Genomic DNA, 27,054 nt, shown 5'->3' on the forward strand with positions numbered 1-27,054 from the left:
GAAGGACATGGCTGCACACGGACCAACTATGAGCGCCGGCCTGTGGGACTTCGAGGTTTGCCTGCCTGTCTCTTGGTGTTCGCTCTGCTCCCTCTCAGGGGCCTCCTGGGGCCACACCTGACCTCGGCACCTTGGGCTGACCTCGGCTCCTTGCCTGCAGCCCCGGCGTGAGGCAGGCAGCAGCAGGGCGGGGCTGCTGATGCCCGAAGACCTGCCTGCCTCCTTCTGAGCTGGGATGTTGACATAGAGCATGTTTCCAGAATACAGAACGGCCTGCAGAAATGCGCTTCAAAATGAAAGGGAAGAAGCGCTCAAGAAAGAGGTGGAGACACGTCAAAAGGGCTCAGGGACCAACCTGAGAGACAGAGAGAGAGCGTGAGAGAGAGTGCTTCCCCCCCATCACCCCCCCCCCCCCCCCAGTGACTGAAACAGGGACCAGGTGAGCAACAAGGTAAGTAATGAGAGTACTCAATTCCAATCCAGATAATAAGTATCCAAATGCCTACACGGCTATAAATAAATGATGGAATTCAATCGATAAGTGGGGGAGAATAGACGCCTCTTCTTCACAGAGGAGCCCACGTAACAGACACAGAAGGGATGCGGCCGGTATGAACCAGCACCAGCACTCCGGGCTAACTGCTGTGGCAGGATGCTCAGATTAGCGCCTGCCACCTTGAGGAGAAACAGGCTGTAGGACATCTCCCTTCAATATTGATCAGTTACCGTCACGCTAACACATGCCCACAGCATCTCTGAAGAGCCTCCCTCCAGGGGATGGCGCTGGGTGCCCCTCCCCGAGTGGGGGCTGCACTTAGTGACGAGCTTTCAGGGATAGAGTATGGAAAGGGAGAAGCAGCCACTCTGTGGTGGAGACAACGGGCAGGCGGCCCCTGAACCACGTGACCCCGGTCAACGCCACCAGCAAGAAGACAGGCTGGTACCACGTGGCCCTGCCCTGACGCAGTGAGATGCCCACACCAGGTCCCAGGGACCCTCTTCTAAGCACCAGGAACCTCAGCCTACACATGGCCGGCCCATAAGGAGGGACGTCCCACCAGATCCCGGAGCAGTGCTCATCCAAGAGGCCAGGGTCACGAAAGACAAGGAGAGAACATGGAACAGTCCCAGTTGGAGGAGACCAGTGCAATGTGGTATCCGGGACCGGAAAAGGGACATCACTGGAAAATTGGGGGAATTTTAAAAAAGTGTATCTTTTCCTTAAAGGGGGAGGTGGCAATTGTCTTCTTCTATCAAGAGCCAATATGTCCTAGTAAATATTTTTGGCTTTGTAAGCCATGCAGTCCCCTAGAAAACTACTTAACCCTGTCACTGTAGCTCAAAAGCAAGGACAAGATAGAAACGAATGGGCATGGCATGTTCCAATCAAACCTTACATACAAAAGCAGGCCGTGGGCCGGCTTTAGCCTGTGAGCCAAGTTTCCCGACTCCTGGGCAATGACATTAAACCCATGTCAATTTCTTCGTTTTGATCGCTGTGCCTGGTTCTGTAAGATGGAAACACCCGGGGGAGTGAGGGAGAGGGGTCTTGGGAACTCCCTGTGCTACCTTTATGACTCTTCCATACACTGAAAGTTATTTCCAACAAGTTGTAGAAATAACTCGGTGATTGTGGGCCACTTGGTCTTGGTTGCCCGTACCCTGCACCTCTTCCCCTGGTGCCCGACATACGTACAGGTCCTGTGAACATGGCCAAGTCCATGCACTGTTCTCTGTGTTTGTTCTGCACAGAATGAGAGGAAGCAGGTTCATGACATCACATGAGTGATGAAAGCGATGACATGCTTCCTGAAAACGAGGGGTCTGAGCCTCAGAATGGATCTCTGAAAGGCGGGAAGAGGGGTGACTCTGAACAGCAGTCGTCCTCCCACTCCATGCCTCTGTTCATGAAATGCTGGGCAGCGTGGCTCAGTGATTGAGCGTCGACCTATGAACAAGGAGGTCTGTGTTCCATTCCCAGTCAGGGCACATGCCTGGGTTGTGGACTTCATCCCTGGTGTGGGGTGTGCAGGAGGCAGTCGATTAATGAGTCTCTCTCATCATTGACGTTTCTCTCTCTCTCTTTTTCTGTCTCTCTCTCTCTGCCCCCCCCCCCTTTCCTCTCTGAAATAAACAAGAAAACATCCTATCATCTTGGAACCCATCTCCAAGCGCAGTCTGAGGCAGGATGCAGTGTATACAGTGAGAAGGGACATGGGCCTTGGAGGGTGGTGAGGGCTTTGGCAGCACGGGGACAGAGCCTTAGAGCCCCCCACGCTGGAGAACCCCGACTGTGGCCCCAGGTCGGGTGGTAGGACACACCTGCGTGCTTCCCTGTGCAGTGTGGCCTGTCAGGGGCTGGGGGCTGGAAAGAGGGCACCATGGTGGAGGTGGGTCCCCGAAAGGAGGCTGACATGCCCAGAACCAAGAGGACAAGCTGGCGAGACCCTATGGGGTCCACAGCCCCAAGCCCGAGACCCCGGAGCAGGCCTGGCCGGGAACGCAGCTCAGTCTCCTCAGGCCTGGGGAGGGTGCAGGCCTCGACCTCCTTAGTGGAAGGACAAAGGTCTTGAGCCCGGGCTTCCCCTACGCCCCCCCATTTGGGTGGGGTCTGAGCCCCCGGGTGTGGGCCCCTCCGGGAAGCTGCGCTTACCCCTCGCTCTGCACCCGCTCAGGTTGGGTTAAGGAGGTGCTAATTGCCTCTGAAATGTAAATTTACGGCTCAGATTTCATAAGTCAGACGCACAGCCAAGAACACGCCGTGCTGACGGAGCCCATCGAGCCATTTCCTGCACTGGGCTCCCAATCGCCTCGGCCCGTCTCGACGCCACGCAGTCCGTCTGGGCAGGGGTGCAGTGAAATCATCTGGCCTGAGGGCTCCCCTTCTTCTGTCTCGCTCAGCTTTGCACTTTTCTGTGGGACACTGAGCCCATTTTTTTATATTAACACTAGAGGCCCAATGCACGAAATCCGTACAAGGGGCTTGGCCCTTGCAGGCCCGGCTTCATCCAAAAGGTCGTCCTGACCGTCCTTCTGCTGTTCAGTCTAATTAGCAGATTAGCTCTTTATTGTATAGGACGACCCTACATTTAATTCCGTACGTGAAACCGTGCTCTCTTTTTTTCTTTTTTAAGAATCCTTAAATAAGACAACAATTATTTTAGCTACCAAACGGTGATGAAATAGTAATGGTTCAAACAGAATCGTATGTTGACGAGTGGAAAACTGACTCCACGTTGGGAGTGTGGAAAATCAAGAAGCATCTACAAACGCCTAGAAGGGACTACCCCACTTCGGGGACCAGAAGTCACAGTGGAGATGCGGGAAAGGGCGGAAGGCAGTCTGACGACACTCCCATTCTGTGAAGTGAGGCTGCATTGAAATGTGTGGTACAGCTAGGACTTTAGAGTTCACTTAAGGTCTACTGATGCAAGGCAAGGGAGCTTGGAACCAAAAGTATGTTTTTTAAATATTTATATATGTAAATAATACATAAAAATATAGAATATGTAAATAATGATATAATAAACAATAAGCACATACCTATAACATCAGAAGAGGAAGTAAGTTGAAAAAAATAAGCTAAAGATTTCTTTCCCCCTCAGAAAGGCATGAGGTTGGGGCTAACAGAGAATGGTCAACAGTCTACTCGCGAGTAAATCTATCTTTTAGGGAGTATTTCCTTCCCACAAACAGCAGTGACGCCAGGAGGGAGGGCGGCTCTTGGCGATGCCTGAGTCATTCACGGACTAACTGTAAGAGGTGAGGCCCACTGTCGGTCCTGGAATCCACTGACATAAAGGGTCATGCCCGAGGATTTCCAGTCACTTCCCTGGGCCCCAGCCCCTCCCAGCCCTCACGGCCGTGCATTCCTGACAGGGCCTTGGGACACACAGGAAGTGAGAAAGCGCATGTGGACGGGACCCACTGGGTGCAACCTTCACAGGTGTTGGGAGACCACGCAGAGCTGCATGTGGGCCGAGCATCTTCAGCTCAGGTGACCTCGGGCACAGAGCCCTGGTGGGTCCCGGGGGCCTGTGCCCTGCCCTCAGAGGCCCCGGAAGAGCCCCTGCATAGCAACTCCAACTCCATCCTGCCTCCCTCCTCTTCCGCAGCGTTCCGCCGTGAAAACCATGCACTTCTTGTCGGTTTAAAAATCTCACTGAGCCACGTGATGGCTTGTGGGGCAGATAAAACACTTGGTCTTACAGGCCACGAAAAAACACTGCGATTCCTGCCTGGGGGGGGCGGTGGCTAGTTAGCCCTTGTTTTGAGAATACGGAAACAGGTCAAAATGACAGCCTTGGCTCTGGCGCTCTCTCTCTCTCTCTCTCTCTCTCTCTCTCTCTCTCTCTCTCTCTCTGGAAAAAACATTGTGGTAAGTCTCTAGCCAACAAAAATGTCTCTGGCCTTAATGATAATTTATCCTTCCCTTTCTCAGGGAGATAGATGCCTCTAAGCAAGGGAAACACAGACAATGTGGGATCTTCGTAGCAGCAACAGCCAACATCCCTGACACAATCACAGCGTGGCAGGCTCCGTGACAGCTGCCCCTGTGAATTCATACATCTAACCTGCCCACTAGCCTTTGAACCAGAGCTGCCATTATGCCCATTTTAAAGGTGAGGAAACTGAGGCTCAGCAAGTTGCCTGGAGCGTAATGCTGGTGTCAGAATCCTAACCCAGACGCCTCATTCCACTGGGTGTGTGTTTACCCACAGAGCGCACTGCTCCAAACAGCCAAGGACTGAAGTGGCTGCAAAGGCCCTCAGACATACAGGAAACTGGAGAACACGGAAAACCAGGCCAGCCGTGGAAAGAGGCCACGGAAGGAGGCGGGAGGACAGGGGAAGGGAAGGTGGCCTAGGTAACGTAAGTTTCTCTCCAGGTCTTTCACTCTGGGCTCCTGAAAAGGGACCCCATGTCCCTGGTCCCCCAGGGCCGCGTCATTCCCCAGTCTTTTCACACCTGGTCCCCGCCGGCCCCTGACGACACATAAGCAGCTGGACCTCTTTATCAGAGTGGGATTGTTCTTCCTACGGCTTCCGCTGGGAAATGAGGCTCCAAGAGGCCGTGGTGCCCACATCCGGGACACAGCTCCCCTTAGCACCCGCTGACCCTGCCTCAGGGCCACTGCCATTCCCTCGGCCCACACACTGCTCCCGGGACCTCCAGCCCTGCTCTCACATTTCCTCCGAGGTCTGCTTCCCCGATCACCCGACTACACCTGTTCTCCCGCCCCCACGCTCTGTCACGCTTGCTCCCCACCTCCTGCCGCAGTCTATCGTCACTGTTGCCCCCTGTTCTATTTGGCACACCTTCCCCGTCCCCCGTGAGCCTGTCCCCCAGGCCCATGGCCACCGCCAGTGCCCGAGACATGGTTAGTGACTAAATAAATGAATTGACTCACACACCCCGGAGGGATCAATGCTCCTTGGCCCTGCCCCGGGGAAACAGGTCCTGCGACAAACCAAGGAAATGAAGCGACTAGTTCTCAAATGAAGAAAAATCTGCCCTGTTTGGGGGAAAACATGGGATACGGCATCTCAGAGACCCTGACACAAAGCAGAAGCCAGGCAAGTGCACGGGTGTCCCAGGGAGGGGTTCCCGGAGCGGCGCCCCGGCCACAGGACTCAGTGTGGACGCTGAACAGAGCCAGTCCCCCGCACGGAGGGGCCTGAGGAGGGAAGATGGGATCAGAGCGAGGCTGTTCTAAAACCCTCAGAAGCAAGCACGGCCCTGGTGTCTCCTCTGAGAGTGGGTCCTGCATAAAGGCGGCAGCTGCATCGGCCCTGCGCGATTTCAGGGAGCGCTGGCTGGCGTGGCCCCGTTGCCCCCCTCCATGGCTGAGCCCCCATCTTCGCACCGCCCCTGGAATGTGTGCCCCTGAAGATGTCCCCTGAGATAGGACACGCTGGGCATTGTTTCGCCCAGGCCAGCGCTCAGATCCCGGAGCAATCCACCCTGCTTTCAACGGCTGCTGACAGCTCCAAGAGCTGGGCAGAAATCAGTTGAAGGAAAGGGAAGTCTTGTCGGAAACGAGATTAATCTTGTAACGAGTGTTCAGCCCTGATAACCCATCTGGGCACACAACTGCTTAAACTGGAGAGCAATTAACCTTCACCCGACAAGCCCTGTCCAACCGTTATAAACATTAAAGAGACAGCGGCCGTCCCCCCTCCGCGTAGACTAAACAACCAGATTTGAATTCCACGGCCACGGCCTCTTTCTGCAGATGCGCGGGGGCGACCAGGTGCCGGGGCAAAGGTGGGCTCGGCTCTGGGTGGCTCCGGTAGCCGGGCCACCGTGGGAGCAGGCTGAGGTCACTCACATGAGACAGCTCAGGGCGTCCTTAAGTAAAGCCACTGGCTTCGGGGCACCGACGGGGTTGGTTTCATGCTAATGAACGTGTCTGCGGGGGGGGGGGGGGGGGGGGGGTGGATCCCTCCTCTTTTCCTTCTTGCCCCACAGCAGGAATATCTGCACTGAGCTCCCCCCTCTCCTAATTCGATGCCTCTTCCAAGCCCGGCAGCACTTGCATGAGCGATGCAGGTTGTGGTCACAGAAGGGAGATTTTCTTTTTTAATCTCTAAGAAGTCACTCGCTTTCATGGGGAGCCAACCTGTGATCTCGCCTTATCTGTGTGCGCTGCAGCCGACGGGGCTGAACAGGCCGGCCCGTGTGAAATTCTGCGTGGTGGGGAGGAGGCTGGGAACCCTACGCTTAAAAAGAGCTTTCTCCACGCGGAGGAGAAATCTGAAACCCCTTTACCTCCCCGCTCGGGCAAGAGCTGGCTCTGGCACTGGTGTGCACTGAGCCCCCTGACTGCGTTTTGGATGAGACCCATGCACCTTACAGGGGGGCACAAACCAATGTGGGTGAAGACATACCCCCGCCCCCAGAGGCGTGTCTAAGCACAGACACAGAGTAACATGAGGTTAGGTGCTCTGGGCACCTAACCAGCCTGTCTGCTAGTGTGACCACACCCAGAGTTTAAAAAACACTAAGAAAATAATTAAAGGGGGCAAATGGAAACATGCATCTAGCATCTTCTCAACAAATGCCTCTCTCCCAAGGTCTGAATCTGGTCTTCGTGACGGCCAAAGACAGCTCTCAGAATAGTCCGCCGTAACATGAGATCGTCCATCTCCTCGAACCCGTTTCTCTTTTCCGGCGGCTGAGCCATGACATCCCCGCCTCAGGGATGTCTGCACACAGAAGCCTAAGTTTCCATGACCCGTCTCCCCCGTGCTGCTCTCAGCTCGGCCTCCGACTGCAGCACTGGAGAGTGACGACGAGACTGAGGTGTGCGAGCATCCAGGGCGAAGGTCCCAGCCCCGGGGTCTGGCTTTCCCGGCTTGCGTGGCTGCGCCTTCTCCCGCCATCAGCGGCAGAGAACGCCCTTCCGCTCCAGAGCAGGCGCTGGGAAAAGGGAGCCCGTGGGGCTGACGCCTGCACCACAGGGGCTGCACCATCAGCATTAGCAGCCGAGTCCCCCCAAGCACAGGGTGCCATGGCCCAGCTCTCCCGCTCCCCCGGTGCCTGCGCCTGAGGCGAGGGGGCGATGAACACAGGCACCTGAGCTGGCCAGCTTCCATCCCCAAGGGACCATCCTGTGACCCTGGTGCAGACGGGGGTCACACAAACAGCATGGCAACCCCCCCACCCCCACCCCCCATCCAGTTCTCAATTTAAATGTGCGTCTCTTTCCCAAGGAAACCGTGCAGAGCCTTCCCGTCAGTGAACAGATGAAGTTCAGTGCTTGGCTCAGTCAGATGTGTGGGGGCAGTCCACGTTTCTGGGCTCAAGCCCCTGCATATATACCTCCATGGCTATCAGAGACAGAAGACACAAATGAAAGCGCAGCGCCCGGACAGTGACACCGTCGACAACACCGTTTTATGAGTTCCATCTCAGAAGCATGTGCTCGCCTGGAAGACTCCAGGGCAGGAAGACCCCCGCATACATTTTATACGATGCGAGCAGCGCCTTCACCTGTCCGCCTTGTGGCGTGGGGGTGACAGGCTGCCTGAGCAGCAAGCGCCCCACGGGGTCGGAGGCGCTGGCGGGGCCGCCCCCACCTCGCCGCACTTCTTGACACTGACTACGTACAACGAGGAGATGAGAGAGACCACAGCACCCAGCCCGGGGTCTGGTGACACTGACACGGCTGCAGGGCGAACATGGCCTGACAGTGATTTCTACGTTGATGGCCAGACGGGATCTGCCGATGACACGGCCGACATGGGTGCTAGGAAGTTGTATACGTTTTTTTTTTTTTCAACGAAACTCAGCGCATTTTCAGATTCCAAAATGGTATCTCCACGCCAGCGATGTACAGGTCCGTGGGAACGTGAACTCCCAGCTCCCTCGCCTCCCTCCCTGGCTAGGCGTCCTCGGCGGGCGGTGTCCGGCTCGGCCAATAGGAAAGCTCCATCCAGAAGGGAAGCCGCCACCCTGGCACCCGCCTTGTCTCCCACCGAACCCTACCCAAGGGCGTCCCCTCCACCACCGCCCTCTGAGCCTCCATGTCTTCACAGATGTGCGTGAAGTAAGGATGGAGAGGAGACCACACAGACGGGGGTGGTCCCTCCATGCTCCCGAGAGCATCCTTAAACAAGGCCCCAGAGGGCAAAGACTCAGAGGAGAAGACAGACTGGAGTGATGCATCTACAATCCAAGGAACACAGGGTGTGGGGGGCCCGGGGCTGGGAGAGGGCGTGGCCCAGGTGCTCCTCGGGGGGCCCCCAAGGAGCCAGCCCTGCTGACACCTTCACTTGGCCTGCTGACCTCAGACAGCAGGAGAAGAAACTCCCATTGTTCTAAGCCACCGGCTGCGGTCGTTTCTATGGCAGCCCCAGGAAACTAACCCGCGACCAGGGACTGTGCTTTTAACCAAAGTGTTGCCATTTTAGGGCATTCTAAGGCCCACGCTTTGATTTATAGCGTCAGAATAGCTTTCAAAAGTGCGCCAGGCTATGCCAAGAATTAGGGAACTTCCTGGTTCCGGCGGCCAGATCGCCTTCATTTTTTTTCAGAAAAACACTCGTTTTGTGAAACCTTTTCATGTGAACGCCTCTGGTGGCCGAGACCCTGCCTTCTTTGCTGAGGAAAGCATGCCCTCGGACCGCTGGGGGAGGGAACGTCGACTTCACATCCTAATGGAACTCGGGCGGGGACCTGTTTTGACAACTATCTTCAAATCTCTCCGAGTTTCAGTTGAGAATAATGTTAGAAGTTTTTTAAAAATGGAAATTAAAATATAATTTCTTTAGTATGTTTTTCCGACCAACATTTGTGAGCCAATTAGTCCCATTTGGATTGCTTCATGTTTACTCCCCAAAAAAGCCTCCTTCTCTGAGGAGCTCCTAATTATCCCCATAACATGAGTCTACGGATCCAAAGTGTAACTGGGTTGAGAAACGCTGGAACCCGAGAGAACCAATCGGGTTTCTTCCAACTTCTGCACTCCCCAAATAAAAGCTGCTTCCTTTCCCTCACCTCCTTACAAACCCGACGGTAGTTCTGCTGGGAGAGCGACCACGCCAGGTTTCTCTTAATCATAGGCCCCGCTAAAGACACGCTTCGCCCAGGGAAGGATTTCGCTACCCAACTGGTCACTCACTCATATGTTCATTCACAGCAACTATTGATGGAGACACACTCTGTATGCCTCGCGCTGTGCTGGACGCTGGAGAAACAGCGGTGAGGCTGGTTCTGAAATTATTCGATTGAAAAACAGTTCATAAAAAAATCTTCTCACCCAGATCGAAGAATACTTCTGGTTTTATTAAAGACCTCATTTTCTTCGGCTTATATACAGGGTTGTCCCCCCAAAATGAATACACACTTTAATAGCTGATAGCTCAATTTTGAAAATCAGATATATTTTAATTAGCACTGCCTCCATGATAGTTTGACCAGTAAAGCTTGTTACGTTAAGTAATACGTTTGTTAAACTTAAAATTTCAGTAGGGAATTCCATTTTATTATCTGACTTAGTTAAATTGATTGTTAATGGCTACTGAGGTTAATCGTTATCATAAAGCAGATTATCTTGCACTTGAATACAAATAACTTGGCTATTTATGAAGATGCTCTAGCACCTCATTTGTATTGCAGATGTCACGTATACAAGAATGACAGTGCACCCGACCAGCGTGGCTCAGTGGTTGAGCTTTGACCCAGGAACCATGCATGGGTCACGGTTCGACTCCTGGTCAGGGCACATGCCTGGGTCGCAGGCTCGCTCCCCAGTGTGGGGTGTGCAGGAGGCAGCCGATCAATGATTCTCTCTCATCACTGATGTTTCTATCTCTCCCTCTCCCTCTCCCTTCCTCTCTGAAATCAATAAAGACATTACAAAAAGAAGAAGAGTGGCAACGCTGGAGGAACTGCCTGGGTTACAGTGAACACGGAAACCCTCGGTGTAGACCATGTGGATACGAGCAGATGTGCCCTAGAGATTAAGTCACAGCTTCACTGAAATCTCGAAGGAGGGACTACAGTCCCAAAAGAAGAAAGGCCAACAGCGCCCATCAGAGTCCATTAAGTACAACTTGTCATGACGCATGGGGTGTGCAGCACTTGAACATTTAGATAACCCAGTGCAGACCCTGGCTGTGTAAACACAGGGAGGTGTTGCCACTCAGTAGAAGCAAAACGCCTGCCTGGTGTTTGGCCTCATGCAGACAAGTGTCATGTAACACAATGCAGGCCCCGAGGACTGTGGATCTGCTTGTAGGTGTCAGAAGCATCCCCAACTATGGCCCAGCGGAGTCTGTGCTCATCACTCAGGTGCTCACACATGTTCAAAACCCAATCCCATTCCGGGCAGCCGCACCATCACCCCCCCTTCCCAAACACAGGCAGGCACTTTAGGCCACACAGGCATTTGTGTCTCACGTAGGCGCTCAAATCATGCAGACGCCGGGCCAAGACACAGTAGCAATTCTCTCCTGACCAAGAAGCACCACTTCACCCAGCCGGCATGGCTCAGTGGTTGAGCGTTGATCTATGAACCAGGAGGTCATGGTTCAATTCCTGGTCTGGGCACATGCCCGGGTTGTGGGCTTGATCCCTGATGGGGGGTGTGCAGGAGGCAGCTAATCAATGATTCGCTCTCATCATTAATGTTTCTATCTCTCTGAAAGCAATAAAAAATATATATATTTAAAAAAGAAGCAGCACAACTTCTCTCCCATCTCCTAGAGGCCACTTACAGGATGCTTTGCGTGTAAGAAGTCAGCAACTGCTCGTGGATTAAATGAATGCATTCTCTATGACATGGGGTCAGGTCCCACCTCACTAATGAATGCACTCACGCACACACTTATCCTCCAGGCAGGTGTCCACTCACTTATGGAGTATTTATCGACTCGACACCGACTGCTTCTTACAGGCATGGCCGGCCCAGATACAAGATGACAAGACGTATAACTCAAGGTGGAGAGTGCTCAATTTGAACTCGCAGAGTTGCAAGAGTCTGGTGGTCAGTAAGGCCCATCGATTCTGAATGATGACCATTAACTGGCAATGTGACCGCCAGTCCATGCCTGCCCCTCTCCTTCTCTGCAGAAGGTCCCAGCGCTAGTGGTCAGTTCCAAATAGCAGTGGACGCCTTCCTCCCACCCCCGGGCCCCTCCAGAGACCAGCTGTCACTCGCACGGAAGAGCCTGCCCGTTCGCTGGCCAGGGAGGAGGCTCGGGAAGAGACCGTGAACACCTCCCGGGCCTCCAGCGTGGCTTTTCATTGCAGCCTCACACTATCCGTCTCTTGCGCTCATGAAAATGCAGCTGAGTTCAGCTGCTGGAAGCTGGGTCGACACGTTGCTTGAACCAGTAAACGGACTCATGATGGGGACTCTGTGTTTTCTCTCCCGTCCTCAAGGAATAGCATGAGACAGAAACAAAGAACACAGAGGGAAGTGCGTTCATCTCTTCAGAAGCTATCAATACCCAAAGGGTATCGGAGGAGTCCCTTCAAAAGGCAAACACTGGAAACAAATACAGTCACGAATGGATTACACCAGAAAAAGCAAGTAAGATAGGAGAGTAAGTTAAATACTAGGCTAAGTGGCCAAAAAGAGCCCCTACCAGGGAACACCTTTTGCACACTAACGCACATGACTGTTCAGAGCACGCACATGTATTAAGCCATTTTATCCCTGCACCACCACCAGGAAGTGGGTGTTATCATCATTATGGAGTCCATTCTACAGATGGGGAAACTGAGGCACGGGAAAGAGTCAGCTCACCAGGGCGGTGGGGCAGGCCTGCCCCAGCACTCGTGTTCTGCTCCGTAGGAAGAGTCCTTAGGAGGAGATACGGGGCCTTAGTCGCTAAAGGAGATTGTATCACATGCAACCCTGACTCCTCTTTTCTGCACTATCCTATAAAAAAGGGAGTGGAAAAGAACTATCAAAAATGATTCTGATTTCTCGTATTTTATTATTCTTTTTTAAAAAAACATGTCTGTGTGCATGGAAAAAAAAAATTAAATCCAAAGGAATAAAGTCTTAAAAGATTTTTGATGGTGTAATACCAATCACTTTCTTTTCTTTTTCTAAATGTTTATTTCCTAATCTCCCCCCCAAAATTGTTTTAAAATGGGGGGAAAGAACACAGTTTGATTTTGTTGTTGTTGAACAATCTGTTATTCAATGGACAGGTCGGACCTGTATTCCCTCCGGGCTAAAGAAAACAAAACAAACCCCCCCCACCACCACCCCCTCCCCCTCCCAATCCTCAGGCAGAGAGAGGTGATTTCCAGGGGAATGCCAACAGGGGTGCCATTCCATCTGGCGTCAAAGAGGCGTGTCTCGGCTGGACGGTCCTGCACCAGCATCACACAGCCACAGCCGAGATCTGGGGCGCTGGGACCAGCGAGGACTCGGGAGGGCCGAGCTGTCACTGTGCAAAGCATGCTGGGAGATTCAGGAATGCCTCCCAGAGTTCCCTAAAAGCTAACAACGCTGTCCCATAGAGGTATCCGGGGAACAAGCACAGAGAGGCAAGCGGTCTTCCTTCAAAGAGAAGGGTCCTGAGATTTTACAGGAAACCGAGGTATATTGACAAGTGAGTCCTCCCAAGAGAGTGTCTCTTTGGGTAACTTCACCATCAGTTCGACCAAAATATGTGGATTGAGTGTGCAGACCAGTCATTGGTGTGTATTCATGGACTAGCACCTTCACAGGACGTGACTACATGGAACCACGTCTGGCAGCTTCTCGGGGTCAGACACACCTGCCTCCCCACCCGTCAGTCATCCCCACCCACGGGCGAGGTGCTGGACGGGGAATCTCTCTGGGACAGTCCGCTGGTCCATTGCAGGGCAAAGCTCACAGGCCCTTTGTCATCAAAGGAGGCGTTTCACCAAGACAGGAGCCAACGGTGAGCGGCTGCTGGGCTTTCTGACGGTTCCGTGGGCGGCCTGGAGCCTGGCCTTCCGTGCCTGGAGAGGTAAACATCGCTCCCTGGCGCCTGGCCAGCGCTTCAGTTGTGTGGCTTTCAGGTGCTATTTATTTTATTTAGTTTATTGTTCAGGGCTACTGTTTATTGACTTGATATGTTTTTTCCCCTGCACAGGGGCCAGTTGGGTAAGGACATATCCTGTGGATGGATAATTGATGATTCCCTATTGTTTGGTGTTTGTGTGTTATGGTTTTATTTGCTTTGGTTCAAAGGACCTAAACAATGCCTCCGCCGGACTTGAATAACTAGTGTAAAATCAGCCCCGGGAACCATCTGTGCCCTGAGATTGTTGTACCCAAATCTGGCGATCTCGGCTCAGCCCAGAAAAGCAAAATCTCAAATGACTGTTACCCTGAAGAACCACAGAGAAAACCTTCAACCGAAGCTCAAAGCGGCTCATTTCCCAACACCTACAAAAGCAGAGGCTTGCATCCATCTCCATGATAACAAGGCCACCGACCATCTGAGATGCCTACGGGGCACAGATCTTAGCACTGACCTATCTAGTCCAGTTACAGTCATCGCCGTAGAAGCCAGCCAGCGGGCCAGCCCGAGGTGAGGAGGAGGGCTGAAGCCATTACTTGAGAAGCATCGTATTTTCACCTCCTCCGCGGCGGAGCATCCTGCCCGAACATCTGCAGCAACAGGCTATCCCCTTGGAGAGGAGACCATGAGGCCCCGCAGAGGAAGCGTCCCGGGGAGCCCTTCCCGCCCCGCGTGCCTCTGGGGGCTGGCGACGGGCGGAGGAAGTGAGCGCAGGAAGTATCTGTCTGCAGACCCTTTATCCGCGAGGTGATCGCTACAGCAGCATTTTGCTGTTTACCAGGGCAGTAAACACGGGGCTAAAAAAAGATGTTTTCCATCTCCGAGGACAAGGCTGGAAAACACGCACGTGCACTTTCTCATCAGCAGCTTCTGATCAGAGCTGTTTGCCATCTGACTGGGCTCCCAACGGAGAGCCGTCACCGCCATCAGCCTTCTGGGCAGCACAGAAGGGGCCCTCTCAGATGCCCAAGAAACGGGGCGGCTTCCCTCCCGGGGACGCTCCTCTAGCCAAGGCAACCGTGTTTCTGGACCGTGCTCGGCCCAGGCGTGGCCGTCCGCAGGCTTGAGCGTTCCAGGGGTGGGGAACCTTTCTCCTGCCAAGGGCCACTGGGATATTTATCACATCTTTCGGGGGCCATACACCTAAAAATTAGCCTGATTATCAACCTGAAAATTAGCCTGCTACATTGGGTCAAACATTTCACTTCCTCAGCCCTAATGCCTCGGCAGGGCCGGACCAAATGCTTTTGAGGGCCTTCTACGGCCCGCGGGCTGGAAGTTCCCCACCCCAGGAACAGGTAAAGTCTGCGAGACTCTCCATGTTAACTCACATGGTGGAATGGATAATCCGGAAGTCAGAGAGCTCACAAGGTCACTTACATTTGACCTTGGGCAATATTCTTATTTTACGTGTGAATATCAACATGCTTCCGATTCTAGGAGTTCCCAGGAGATGACGCGGAGAGGTAGAACACAGGCCGAGGCGCAGCTGCTGCTGATGCTGGACCTCACCCAGGCTGAGCCTCCTGCTCCATCTCTTTGTCTCTTTGGTCCAGACTCCAGGTTTGCAGCCAAACTGTCCCCCACATCCTGGGATGAGGGGAGTGACCCAGTACCGGCGAGAGGCAGAGGGAAGTGGACGAAAGCAGGTCTGAGAGGAACCCCTGAACATATGAGATGTTCTAGGAGCCCCTCATTCTCATGGCTGTCTTTCACATTATAAAACACGCCCCTTGGTGTGGCTGGAGTGGCTCAGTGGTTGAGCATCAACCTATGAACTGGCAGGTCACAGTTCTATTCCTGGTCGGGGCACATGCCCCAGTCAGGGCTCGATCCCCAGTGTGAGGTGTGCAGGAGGCAGCCGATCAATGATTCCCCCTCCTCATTGATGTTTCTATCTCTCTCTCCCTCTCCCTTCTCTGAAATCAATAAAAATATATTTTTTTAAAAATCTCCCCTTGGCTTATTAGCTATTTGCAAAGCAGGAGGACGAGCAGGGAAGGGGTGCGAGAGTGAGAAGCGCGGAGAGAAAGAGGGTGACAAAGGCTCGAAGGTCATCCCGGGCCAGCTGAGCAGGGGCCACGGCCCACCCAGCAGCAAGCTCTCCTAGCCCTGTCTCAAGTCAGCAGTGCCGACCCAGTGCTTGGAGCAACGGGCACTCACTGTTCTGTAAGAGTTTTTATTTCGTAATAAAGAGCAAAGGACATGTTCGTCAGAGGAAAACTGGCTTTTCAAAAACGTCAATTCACAAACTGTCGTAGAACTGGAAAGAAAAACAGAGCTTGTATGGATTTCCTGATGTGAGTCCTACAAGGAAAATGTATTTGAATGGAATGATTAACAAAATCAGCGAACAATGTACCCAACTCCATTCATCTGGCCACAACCCCGAGGAGCAGAAACCAGTGTATCAGAGGCAAAGGCCCAGGTGTCGAGGGCGGAGACTGGGCAAGGGTGAAAGGTCAGGAAGCCCATGTCCCTGGTTCCCGGGAAGGAGCTGAGGTCACAGCATCAGAGGGACGCGGGAGCCACCCGCTCCCTCCCCACGTCCCCCACCAGCCTCTGCCTCTGGCCTCCCTTTCCGTGGGAGCGAGATGAGACCAAGCCCTTCCCCCCAGAGGCTATTTTAAGGAGGCCCTGGAGAAGGGCGGGAGACAGACACGGGCCGTGCTTGCTCCCTCCACCCTCCGCATTTCTGACGCTCTGGGCACATCAGGTAACACCTACGAGCAACACAGATCCAGAGAGGACTTCGCAATATAAAACCACATACACTTTTTTTTTTCTTTCTAAACTTGGAGCAACATCTTGGGAAATCTACCTCAAATTGAGACACAAACTAATCGTGTTGACACACTCTGGAGTGTCGTTTCAACAGCTCCTCTTCCTCTAAGGTGATCACCGAGCAGCACAGGCACAGGGCTCACCTTGAACAAAGATACTCAGGCAGGCCCACCGCTGTCGGCCCACGCTCTGAATGCATGGCCGCCGGGGGGACTAAGAGTGGGGGTGGAGGGAGAAATTCCCTCTTCGGTGCTGGCTTTGTGCGATGCCAAAAGATTAATTGGCTACACCACAATATGGAAAGAAAGATGCTAAATCCTCAAGGCAGAATGCCTGGAAGGCGGCTGGGTCCGATGTAGAACATGTTCTAAATGTTCTTTCTTTTGTTCTCCGGGATTCGACATGCATTGTCTTGCAGCAGCAGCCCTGATGGCAATGTCCTGACTGGACTGTGATGTGGCTTTTAATATGAATGACGCTGCTTGGCCTTGGCCCTTCTTTTCTAAATGTCCCTGAACTTATCTGTGGCCAGCAGCGGCTTCCCCCCCGCACCCCCCCTCCCCCCGCAGTCAATTCCATGACCGCCCCCAAGGTTGGGTGACACCGGGTGGAAAACTCGGAGCTGCATTTTCAGTCCCAAGACGAGAGCGAGGAAGTGGACACTTGGGACGAGGAAACTTCAATCAGCAGCTGGTCCGGGACCTAGAGCCACTGCCTCTTGGAAACGGCCGACTACCAAATACGGGAAGAACCCGGTCCCCAGGCAAACGCAGCGTCTGGCGCAGGGTTCGGGGCCTGAGGGTTCTGGCCCCTCTTCTTGATTCACCACCAATAATTGCTGCCTGTGTTTGTTGTTGTCGTTGTTCACACAAAAGCAGTAACGTACATTAGCCAGTTCTAATCCTTTTCATTAGCCAATGAACTGCATGACTATATCATTGAATACATCATTTCTCTTTCTGCACCGGAGTTTAATATTTGAGGCTAGGGCAACACGCAGGAAAAGGAGATGATCTGATGATAAACTGAGGGGAAACAAAGAGATTTGTGTGACTCGAGCAACATTCTCAGCCTCGTTAATCCTCTGTCTCTGCTGGTACAAACGCAGCAGCACCCAGGTTGTGTGAGTAGCACATGAGAGGGTGGGAGCGCCCAGCACGGCGTGGCCTGGAACCAGCGGTTCTGAGGAGGGTGTTCAGGGGGATGATAAACTAGAGGTACAACAGCTGCCTTTTTGATGCTTTTAAACATCAACACAATTCTATTTCACTTTTACTTACCTCGGAGAACTATCTCCAAAGCAACACGACTCCTATTTAAACATCCACAAGAATGATTCTACTACTGTGCTTAGAACTTCAGAATGAGCTCCTCGCTGGGGGAGAATGTCTCCATTTTCCTCTTCAGGGCTTCAGAGGATCTTAATGAAAACTTATTTTTTCAGCAATTTTTTACGGAACCCCTGCAGTTCGCCAGTCACTGCTGAGGACACCCAAGCGATGGAGAGCCAATCACTGAACGCGGGTCCGATGGCTGACATGGGTCCACGTGACGTTTCTGGAGAACGTCCACAAACACAAGCTATGCCAGGGGAATGTGCTGACAGGAAAGAAACGAAGCGGGAGAGAGCGGACAGAATGAGGAATGATCTTAAACTTCATACGACATGCCCCAGCCAAGCTCAATAGGGGAAAGATGTGGGAAAGAAGTCTGATCAAACAAGGAATGGAAGGATGAATAAGAAAAAGGCCCAGGGGTCACAGTGGCCACTTGCGAAAAGGGGTTCATGGTCCAAAAATGTAACGGAATCCTGTAATTAAGGAAATACAAATAGAAATGAGATTCCAGCTTTGCCGGTCAGAGTGGCAACGATTCAAAGGGGGAAAATATCCAGAGTTGTTACGAGTACAAAGAAACCAGCCTCATCTACGGCTGGAAGAGCTGGAAATTGGTACAGCCTTCCCAGAGAGTACATGGGCCAATTTTTTTTTTAATTGGCAAATATTTAAATTTGGCGGAGGCTTAAAAAATTATGTATACCCATTGGCCCAATAGTTCCTTTCCTTAAGACCCAGGACTAACAAAATGAGTTTTAAAAAATTAGACAGAGGTTGAACTGCAATCTAGTCAGTGGAAAACCGAAAGCAATATTATTTCCCACGACAGGATGTCAGTTAAATAAATTACAATACTATTTTTAAAAGGAATATAATTAAGCATAAAAAGCCTGCTTACCCTTACCAAATATTTTGAGTGACCTGGGGACATGTTTGTGAAACAATGTTAACCGAGAAAAGCAAGACAGGTAGACAGAAGGACAGAGGGAAACACACAGTAGGCAGACACACCAAATGTTAGTCATTTTCTCTGGCTGGTTGGAATGAGGAGCAATTTGCATTGACTTTATAATGTTGTTAATGTTTTTTCATTTAAGAAAACAACAAAGTGCATTTTTCAACAAAGTGCATTTTCCTGAGAACAGAAGGACTGGCAGCACTCCAGTCAGGACAGGGGGCGTCGTAGGCTCTGCCTCCTTCAGCACAGAGCCCACCGCTGCCCACTGTGGTACCTGCCCTGTCACACCCTTATTCCAGGACACCACAGGCCCCTTCCTCCTGGCCTCCCCCGGCTGCGGCCTCCCAGGCTCGTGTGCCTGCCCCGACATGCAGAAGGGACCTGCTAGTCTACCTCTTCAAAAGCTTTAGGCTAAACTCCGCGGGCTCTGGGTCTCACAGCTGAAGCAGGGCAACGGAACAGCAGAGAGTTCAGAGCCCGGCCAGAAGGCCAGTGCGATCTCTTAGGAACGGACTGTCCTACGGCAGCTGCCATCTGCTGAGCACCTGCTAGAGCAGCGGTTCTCAACCTGTGGGTCGCGACCCCTTTTGGGGGTCGAATGACCTTTTCACAGGGGTCGCCTAAGACCATCGGAAAACACATATGTAATTACATATTGTTTTTGTGATTAACCACTATGCTTTAATTATGTTCAATTTGTAACAATGAAAATACAGCCTGCATATCAGATATTTACATTACGATTCATAACAGTAGCAAAATTACAGTTATGAAGTAGCAACGAAAATAATCTTATGGTTGGGGGTCACACCAACATGAGGAACTGTATGAAAGGGTCGCGGCATTAGGAAGGTTGAGAACCGCTGTGCTAGAGGCTCTGCAGCCTTCACTGGCACCAGCCCAGGACAGGACAGCCTTTAAAATCCCCTTTCACAGGTGAGGAAACTGAGGTCACACAGGTGAGGTCCCTTGCCCGGGGTCACGTGACTGTACGGATTCAAACGCAGGTGTGTCTGTGGCCACAGAAGATAAGCAAAGAGGACAGCTGTCCTCCATCCTGTCCTCACCAAAGGAGGGATGAGCCCCCTGCAGCAGGTGGGGCTCCCCTCGCTCTAGAGAGCAGACCCTGCCCAGCCGAGCATCGAGCACACCCCTAGCGCTGGAAGGGCCTGGGGGCTGGACTGCCTCCTCTCAGAGGCCTCACACCCAGGGCAGCTCCGACCCCAGCTGCCCCGCGGCTGGAGCCTGTGTCCCCTCCGCCTCGGCCATCCCGCCAGCTGCTGGGGCCAGTGGGGTTCTCTGCTGGGGACCGCGCTCCCAGGAGGGAGCTGGTTCAGAGGCTGAGTCAGGAGCAGGGTTTCCCCGGAGGCATCGGTAACGGCTGTTCCCTCATTCACTTCATTTCTCTGTGCGCTTTTTCAGGAGCCGCCAACAAGTGTATAAAGGAGTGTGTTTGTGAGGGTTTTCTTTTAAATAAAGGTGTGTTTTGCAAAAAAAAAAAAAAAATGTGAAATCATCACTTTAAAGAAAATATAATTAAGAAATAATTCGGCGTTCAGAAAATTCCCCGAGAGCCTGGCAGTCCCACATGAATGTACTTAATGGGAAAGAATATCCACAAATTCAGTGGCTCCATCCGCTCTCCAGGACACTGAGTGAGATGCCCGGGATGAGTGCGCACAGGGGCTCAGACACCAAACCGTGCCCCCCAGCCACGCCGCAGCGCACGCCGCGCACGCCGCAAGCCATCTGAAATAATGGCCTGGAATTCCACTCCCAGGGCCTCCTCTGGGGGTCTGGTACTCACAGAGCAGGATGGTGGCATCTTACATGTCCCATGCCTTCCACTGTCACAGACCACCCCTCCCCCCAACAAGAGATGAAACGGTTCTTATTCCACATAAGCTGATGGGTTGACAAAAACCATACACCCAGAGCTATTAAGCATATCAAAACCCTAGGAGATGCCCTGACCGGTTTGGCTCAGTGGATAGAGCATCAGCCTGCGGACTCAAGGGTCCCAGGTTCGATTCCGGTCAAGGGCATATACCTTGGTTAAGGGCACATCCCCACTGGAGGCAGCTGATCAATGTTTCTCTCTCGTCGATGTTTCTAACTCTCTATCCCTCTCCCTTCCTCCCTGTGAAAAATCAATAAAATATTGTTAAAAACCCTAGGAGATGAACTTTCTTCATAGAACCCTTAGCTTTTCAATAACTTTCTGTGCTCACGCCTAGTAGCCGATATCAGCGCGCGCCTGCTCCGTGCAAGGCATGCAGTATGTAAAAGGGGCTGTCTGTTTGTAAATGAACACTGCAGGTTGCAATGACCATCAAACCCGGCAACCTCTGTTAAATCAGAGAAAGTGACTCATCTAAACAACTGATTGGAAACAGTAATATCTGCTTCCTCATCAAGCCTCGGCGGTAACTTTCCATATCCTGTGGGATCCGAGCCTGCTGTGTGCTGGGCGGGCTCTCCTCCTCCTTCAGCACCAGGTCGCTGGGATGAAGGAAAATCCCCACATTCCCCCCCCCACACCTTTTTTTTAAAGACTCCAGACCATTAAACCAGTGGTTCTCAACCTCCTGGCCCTTTAAATACAGTTCCTCATGTTGTGACCCAACCATAAAATTATTTTCGTTGCTACTTCATCACTGTCATGTTGCTCCTGTTATGAATCGTCATGTAAATATCTGATATGCAGGATGGTCTTAGGCGACCCCTGTGAAAGGGTCGTTCGACCGCCAAAGGGGTTGAGACCCACAGGTTGAGAACCGCTGCATTAAACTCTAGAATCAGGGACTGTTACCGGGGTCCCTGGACCACCCAAGGAGTCCGGGGAGAGCAAGACTTTCACTAGATGCAGCGTCTCCAGGCAAAAGCAGCATCTGAGAGAGGACCGTGGCCGCAACAGACTTCCCAAGCGGCCTGCCGCTTAAGAAGAGGATCAGGGGAGTCTTGGGGGTGGATTAACAATACCAGCAGGAGCACAAATAGAGTCCCAGGGCGACCGGGCCCTGCTGTCTACAGGAGAACAGGGCGCGGTTCTGTGGGGCAGCGGGGGAAGGCGCAGAACCAAACTGACCCGTGAACTGCACGCGGGGACCTCGCCCTCCATGTCCTTGTGCTTTATTACAACTCGTAATCTGATCTCAAAATCCAGGAACACTGAGAGATAAACATGAGCTCCTGAAATTCCTCTACTTCTTCCCATAAACAGTGTGTTCCCGATTCCAAACCAGCACGGGGGAAGAAGGGTGAGGGTCACAAAGGCGGCATCAGAACATTCAGCTTGTCATCACGCCTCACGGGGCCCGAGAGTCACGCCAAAACCCCCTCAGCTGTGCCATGCCCCATCACAAAGCCACATCACAAAGGCAGCGCCTCTGGCACTTAATGGACCAACTGGTTTATTTACTGAGAGAACAGAATACGCAGGGCGCGTGAGCCTGGCACCGCCTGTAGGGAAGACCGCGTCCTAGACCCGGTGGACAGCCTCAGCCTGCCCTACGCCGATGGGAGCTTTGCACTCGCGTAATAAAAGCTGCGGTCCACGGCTGTTCCTATAAGCACGTCAGTAAAATCATCTCCTGACTCTACCCAGGAAGGCAAACAGAAACCTATCTTGGAGGAAGTTGCCTATAAAGAGGGGCCATTCTGTTTTAACGGATTAAAAAGAATTCACTTGACGTCATTTTAAAAGTCAGCCTGAGACGCAGACAATCCACAGATAACCAGATAACGCAGTGCAATAAAACGGGACCGCGAGCGTGGTCCCCCAGACAAGTGGGAGCTCTGCCCCGCAATGTGCTCTGAAAGCCACACACGCTCCGGCTCCAACAACAGCTTCCGATCTTCAGAAGCGTAACACTGGTGTGTGTTGCGAATGCACCCACATTCTGAAGGATGGTCTGTTATTTTCATGTCCTTGACTGCACGGCCTTTTGGAAACACACAAACACACATAAAATCGCACTCAAGCTATTCAAGGATGACAAAGAGTATCTGCTTTAACTGCTGTGACATAGGGACTTAATTAAGGGCGAAAATAAAATGAAGAGGGTAGCATGCTGGCTTATAAAATAAAATAATTCCTACTCATATAGCTGAAATGGAGCACACGCCACCCCCAATTCCGCCACTGCGCTCTGTGAGTTACATTTCAGCAGGCTGTCATCCCGGGAGCCGGAGGAAGAAAAGTCTGTCTAAGGCGAAAGTCTCTGATGCATGCGTATTCTGATGTATTACTGAACGTACGTGGAGAAATAAAACCAACCTTGAGGAGTAAAAACTGAACGGCGCTTCTGAAATGCAGTTCATAGGGTGGGCGTTCATCTAGTCCTCTCACACAAGCATTTCAGATGACAGAAAGCCCCGAACCAAGGAGGAATTCTGAAAATGCCTGGGCCCGATTCTGGGCAAACTTTCGTTTTCATGCGCTTTCAAGGGAACTAAAACCGGTGATGAAAACACACCCGAATGCTTCTCACCTCTACGCCAGCGAACACAAGGCACGCAGCCACCAAAAGCTATATCTTTTTCCTCCTCTCGGGCGACTTTTCTCGTTTCTACAAACGTCACCAAGGCACGGTGGCCGGGAACATATGTTAACAGCCTGGCACCTCACGGACTCCATGCCGCTGGCTTGCACTAACAGTGACATCCATTTCACTTCCAGGAGTGAGGCCGCACTTAGGTTCCCACCGACAGAGTCACGTCCACCTCCATCTCTGTGCACTAGACACCAGGCACGTTTGCAAGGAAAACACATCAGACCTCACAGCCCCCAGCACGGAGCACGGACAGGCCATGCCTGCCTCTCCCACCCCCACAAAGCAAACATCGCCGAGAAGGAAGTTTACTCCCAGGGCACAGAAAAGTGGGCATTTTATTAAAGACGGACACATAACGCAGCAAACCCAATTACCACCGCCTGCGTTATGAGAACACTCCGTTCTCAGCATGGAGGGTCCAAAAAGCCAGCCAGCATTTGCATGTCCGTCCCATGCCCAGCAGCCGCTGGCCGGGGACCTCTTCTCTTCCACGGGGCCTGGCGGGCAACCCTGATGCTCGGGCGTCATCCCAGAGCATCCGAAAACTCCGCGTCCGCAGGCCCATCCTTGTCCCGGACCCTGCCCTCCAGCCGCTCCGGGTCCATGGCCGCCCGTCTGGACCGGCAGGGAGAGTGAAAGCAGCAGGAAAATTCAGACGCGCTCCGAAAAGCCCTCGCGAAAGTCCGCCACGGCCACGCCACCGTGAATTTAGAAACCCCAATTTTTTTCTGAGTTTGAAGTTTTTAAGCCTTGCGGATGGTTGGAGTAGGAAAAAGGAAATTTACTAGGCAGTGCAAAGGAAATCTTGTTGTCCTCTATTGTGGCCGTGGGGGTGTTGCCCAATCCTCACTTATCTGCCTTGATAAAGGAAACCAGAGAAAAGAGCAAGAAGCGCAAGATTCCTGCCAAGCAAAAAGGTACCCTCTGCTTACCTTAATCGTGCTGGCCATAATGCAATCACGTTTATCGATCGCTAATCAATGTTAATAATAATTATTGCTTCTCTCTGACCAGAAAGTAGTTTGGATGAGGTTGTTTAGAGCGGATGAGATTGTGCTAAGTCTGGGAAATGAAGTCAGCCAATGGCAGGAAGAGCTTTCTATTGGTCCTGGCCGCCCAACCCGAAGAAACAGGATATTCGGGAGTGGAGAGATAAGAGACCCCGAAAACAATGTTGTTTTTCTTGATGATATGCAGCCAGGAGATTTTTTTTTTAATTAAAAAAAAAAAGGGCATCCATTGCCTGGGACTGGGGCGGCCACAGCAGGTGTGACCCGGCGTGCCGGTGTGACAGGCCGCGCCGAGGCAGGATGCAGATGTGGCGGGACTCCGCGTGGCTTCACACGGGCCGCCGGCACCTCGGGGACCTGCTGCCGGTGCCGGGCCTGCGCCGCCCCCACCTCTGGAGCTGCCGCTCCACTGGGACCAGGGCCGGAGCCCGCCCTCTGCTCCTTCCTTCACCCGAAAGGAAAGTGCAGGTAGAGCTTATTTCAGGGCGATGTTCCATGATGGCCACTGGCTTGCAGGTTTTTAACAACTTTCCTGTAGTCCACATCTCAGGGGAGTGCCCAAAATCGCTTCTTTTTTTCCCTCCAAACACACCATTTCTATTTGCTCCACCATAAACCCGTTGAAAACACCAGGACTCTAGAATTAAAGGAAGCTAGAGAAATAAAGAGAAAAATAAACCTGTCAAATCCTTGTTCTCAAATATTTATTTAAAATACAAATAACTAGCCCGGCCAACGTCGCTCGGTGGTTGAGCACCATCCTATGAATCAGAAGGTCCCGGTTTGATTCCCAGTCAGGGCACATGCCTGGGTTGCGGGCTCCATCCCCTGTGTGGGGCAGTGCAGGAGGCAGCCAATCAATGATTTTCTCTCGTCACTGATGTCTCTCTCTCTCTCTCTCTCTCTCTCTGAAATCAATAAAAATTTATTTAAAAATAAGAAAGTAGAAAAAATAAAATGCAAATAACTAAAATCATGATGAACACTTTCTAACATGGCAGAGAGCTGGTTCCACCCGGACGCACCTCAGATGCAGACCCGCCGGCCCTCTTGCCCACAGACGTGCCCTGCAGGGCCTGAGCCAGTGTTTCAGGACCCGAAAGTGCAGGGCCACGCGTCCGTTTTCCACCCGAAGGAAGTCCAGCTCGGGTAGGCCTGGACATTCCTTGGAGGACGGCAGGCCTTTAAGTACTCATTTTCAGGAAATTACTCGTTCTCTGGAAGAATCAACATTTTGCTTTGAATCTGGCTACATGAAAGCTGGCCCAGTCAAGAGGTGTGGTCTCTACAGGGGCCCACAGGACACAATGGACCGGGCCCGGAGTCACGGGCAGCGCCTGGTCTCGGGGGCGCATGTCCAGCGAGCTGATTTCACTCAGATTCCGGGCCTGCGTGTGTCAGGGCTCCATCAACTGCCTGAGCTCGTGCGGCTTTTGTTGTCCCACGATTGCCCCACTCAGGGTAAGGATAGACTGAGCAGGGGAGGAGTGCGGAGAAGGAGGGAAGAAGGAAGAAAGGAAAGAAGGGTGGAGGGAAGGCAAGAAAGAAAGCAGAGACCAAGGAGAAAGTGAAAGACATAAAGACACAAAGGAAGAAAAACTAAAGAGAAAATAAGTCTCGGTCTGCGTAAGAATCACAACCTGACACATTCCCAGCACCCATGGTTTGAAGAGACGTGGACTTCCGCCCTTTTCATCTCTGAACAATGAAGGAGATGGTGGCGGGCTGATTAAGACTTTGTTTCCACTGAAATTTCAAAGCACTGAGTTGTTTTATCCTGATCCACTGGCTGGGTCTGGAGCACTGAGCAAAACGCCCCGCCCCCTCTCACCTCCCCCACCCCCCTCTCACCTCCCCCGCCCCCCTCTCACCTCCCCCACCCCCCTCTCACCTCCCCCACCCCCCTCTCACCTCCCCCACCCCCACCCCTACAAGGCTCCTTGTTTGCTCTCCCAGGAAGCATCAATTTCAAGTGTCGCCTGTGGTACCCACACAGGCAGGGCTCTAGTGTGGATTCTCAGGAAGCAGCCTTAAGTAGGATAACTCCTTCAGGAGGACCCCTTTGCCAACGCCATTGCCATGGAAGAAACTTCCACGTGGTCCCATCACCCTGACCTGGTTAATTTCCAAGCCCTTGGCTTCGGCAGCAGGAAGCCCTGGCATTCCGATGGGAACTACTTCTCGGTTGAACAATGACATGTTTTAAACTCTCTATTTGAACATAATTTAAACTTACAGAAAAGTCACAAAATAATGCAAAGCACTCTGAATATCCTCACTTCACCCAGTTACTCCACCTGCTGGGGTCATGTACATCACTGGCTCTGTGTTTTCTCTCTAATTGAGGCAAAATGCATGGGCATGTGTATTCGTGTAAAATGCATAGACGTGTGTGTGTTTTTATTCTTTAATAAGAATAAAGAAAAAATATATAACCAGGTACTATTATTTGATTGGTTTCCTGAATTCATATCCATACATTTCATTATGTCTGATTTTTAAAATGTATATCAACTTAAAAAGTGATCTCAGAAGAAGCTAATTTTGAGATAATGAATCGTAAAAAAACAAATCTTCCTTCCGGATGGTGCAATGTTTGACTGATTCTCACCATCTTCAAAGAGAATAACTGCTGAGCCCCAGAACGGCACCACAGCATTCCAGGCTAGTAGTCTCCAAATATTTAATGCAGAGTCCTGAAGTCAATAAAAATATGCATTTTTTAAAAAGGTGCTACTTTTAATCCCACTTCATTTCTGCGGAGGGAGCTGACAGCAGGCAGCTAACGGAAGCCTGATGCCCCCACAGTGGGAGCTCCGTTACAACCAGGTCTGCTATCCCCCTACCTGGCACCAAGGGAGACAATGTGTGTCTGCATCGACTGTCCTCCAC

At 52.1% G+C, this 27,054-nt stretch overlaps 1 protein-coding gene across 6 annotated transcripts in view; it reads right to left on the bottom strand.

Moving 5' to 3' along the window:
* Window positions 1–27,054, bottom strand: part of ERG (ETS transcription factor ERG) — a 222,957-nt gene that overhangs the window by 72,739 nt on the left and 123,164 nt on the right. For 2 of the 6 annotated variants that reach the window (XM_059686461.1, XM_059686460.1), the window contains exon 1: window positions 23,631–24,064. The exons of 2 other annotated variants lie outside the window; for them this stretch is intronic. In XM_059686461.1, the coding sequence (XP_059542444.1) occupies window positions 23,631–23,717 (87 nt within the window). In that variant the 5' untranslated portion in view covers window positions 23,718–24,064. Of the gene's footprint in view, window positions 1–23,630; window positions 24,065–24,084; window positions 24,270–27,054 lie in introns of those variants that run through there. 2 more of the 6 variants (XM_059686459.1, XM_059686456.1) reach the window with 2 other exon arrangements.

The sequence above is a fragment of the Myotis daubentonii genome, chromosome 3 (genome assembly GCF_963259705.1).
Source record: "Myotis daubentonii chromosome 3, mMyoDau2.1, whole genome shotgun sequence".
In the NCBI taxonomy this organism is placed as follows: Eukaryota; Metazoa; Chordata; class Mammalia; order Chiroptera; family Vespertilionidae; genus Myotis; species Myotis daubentonii.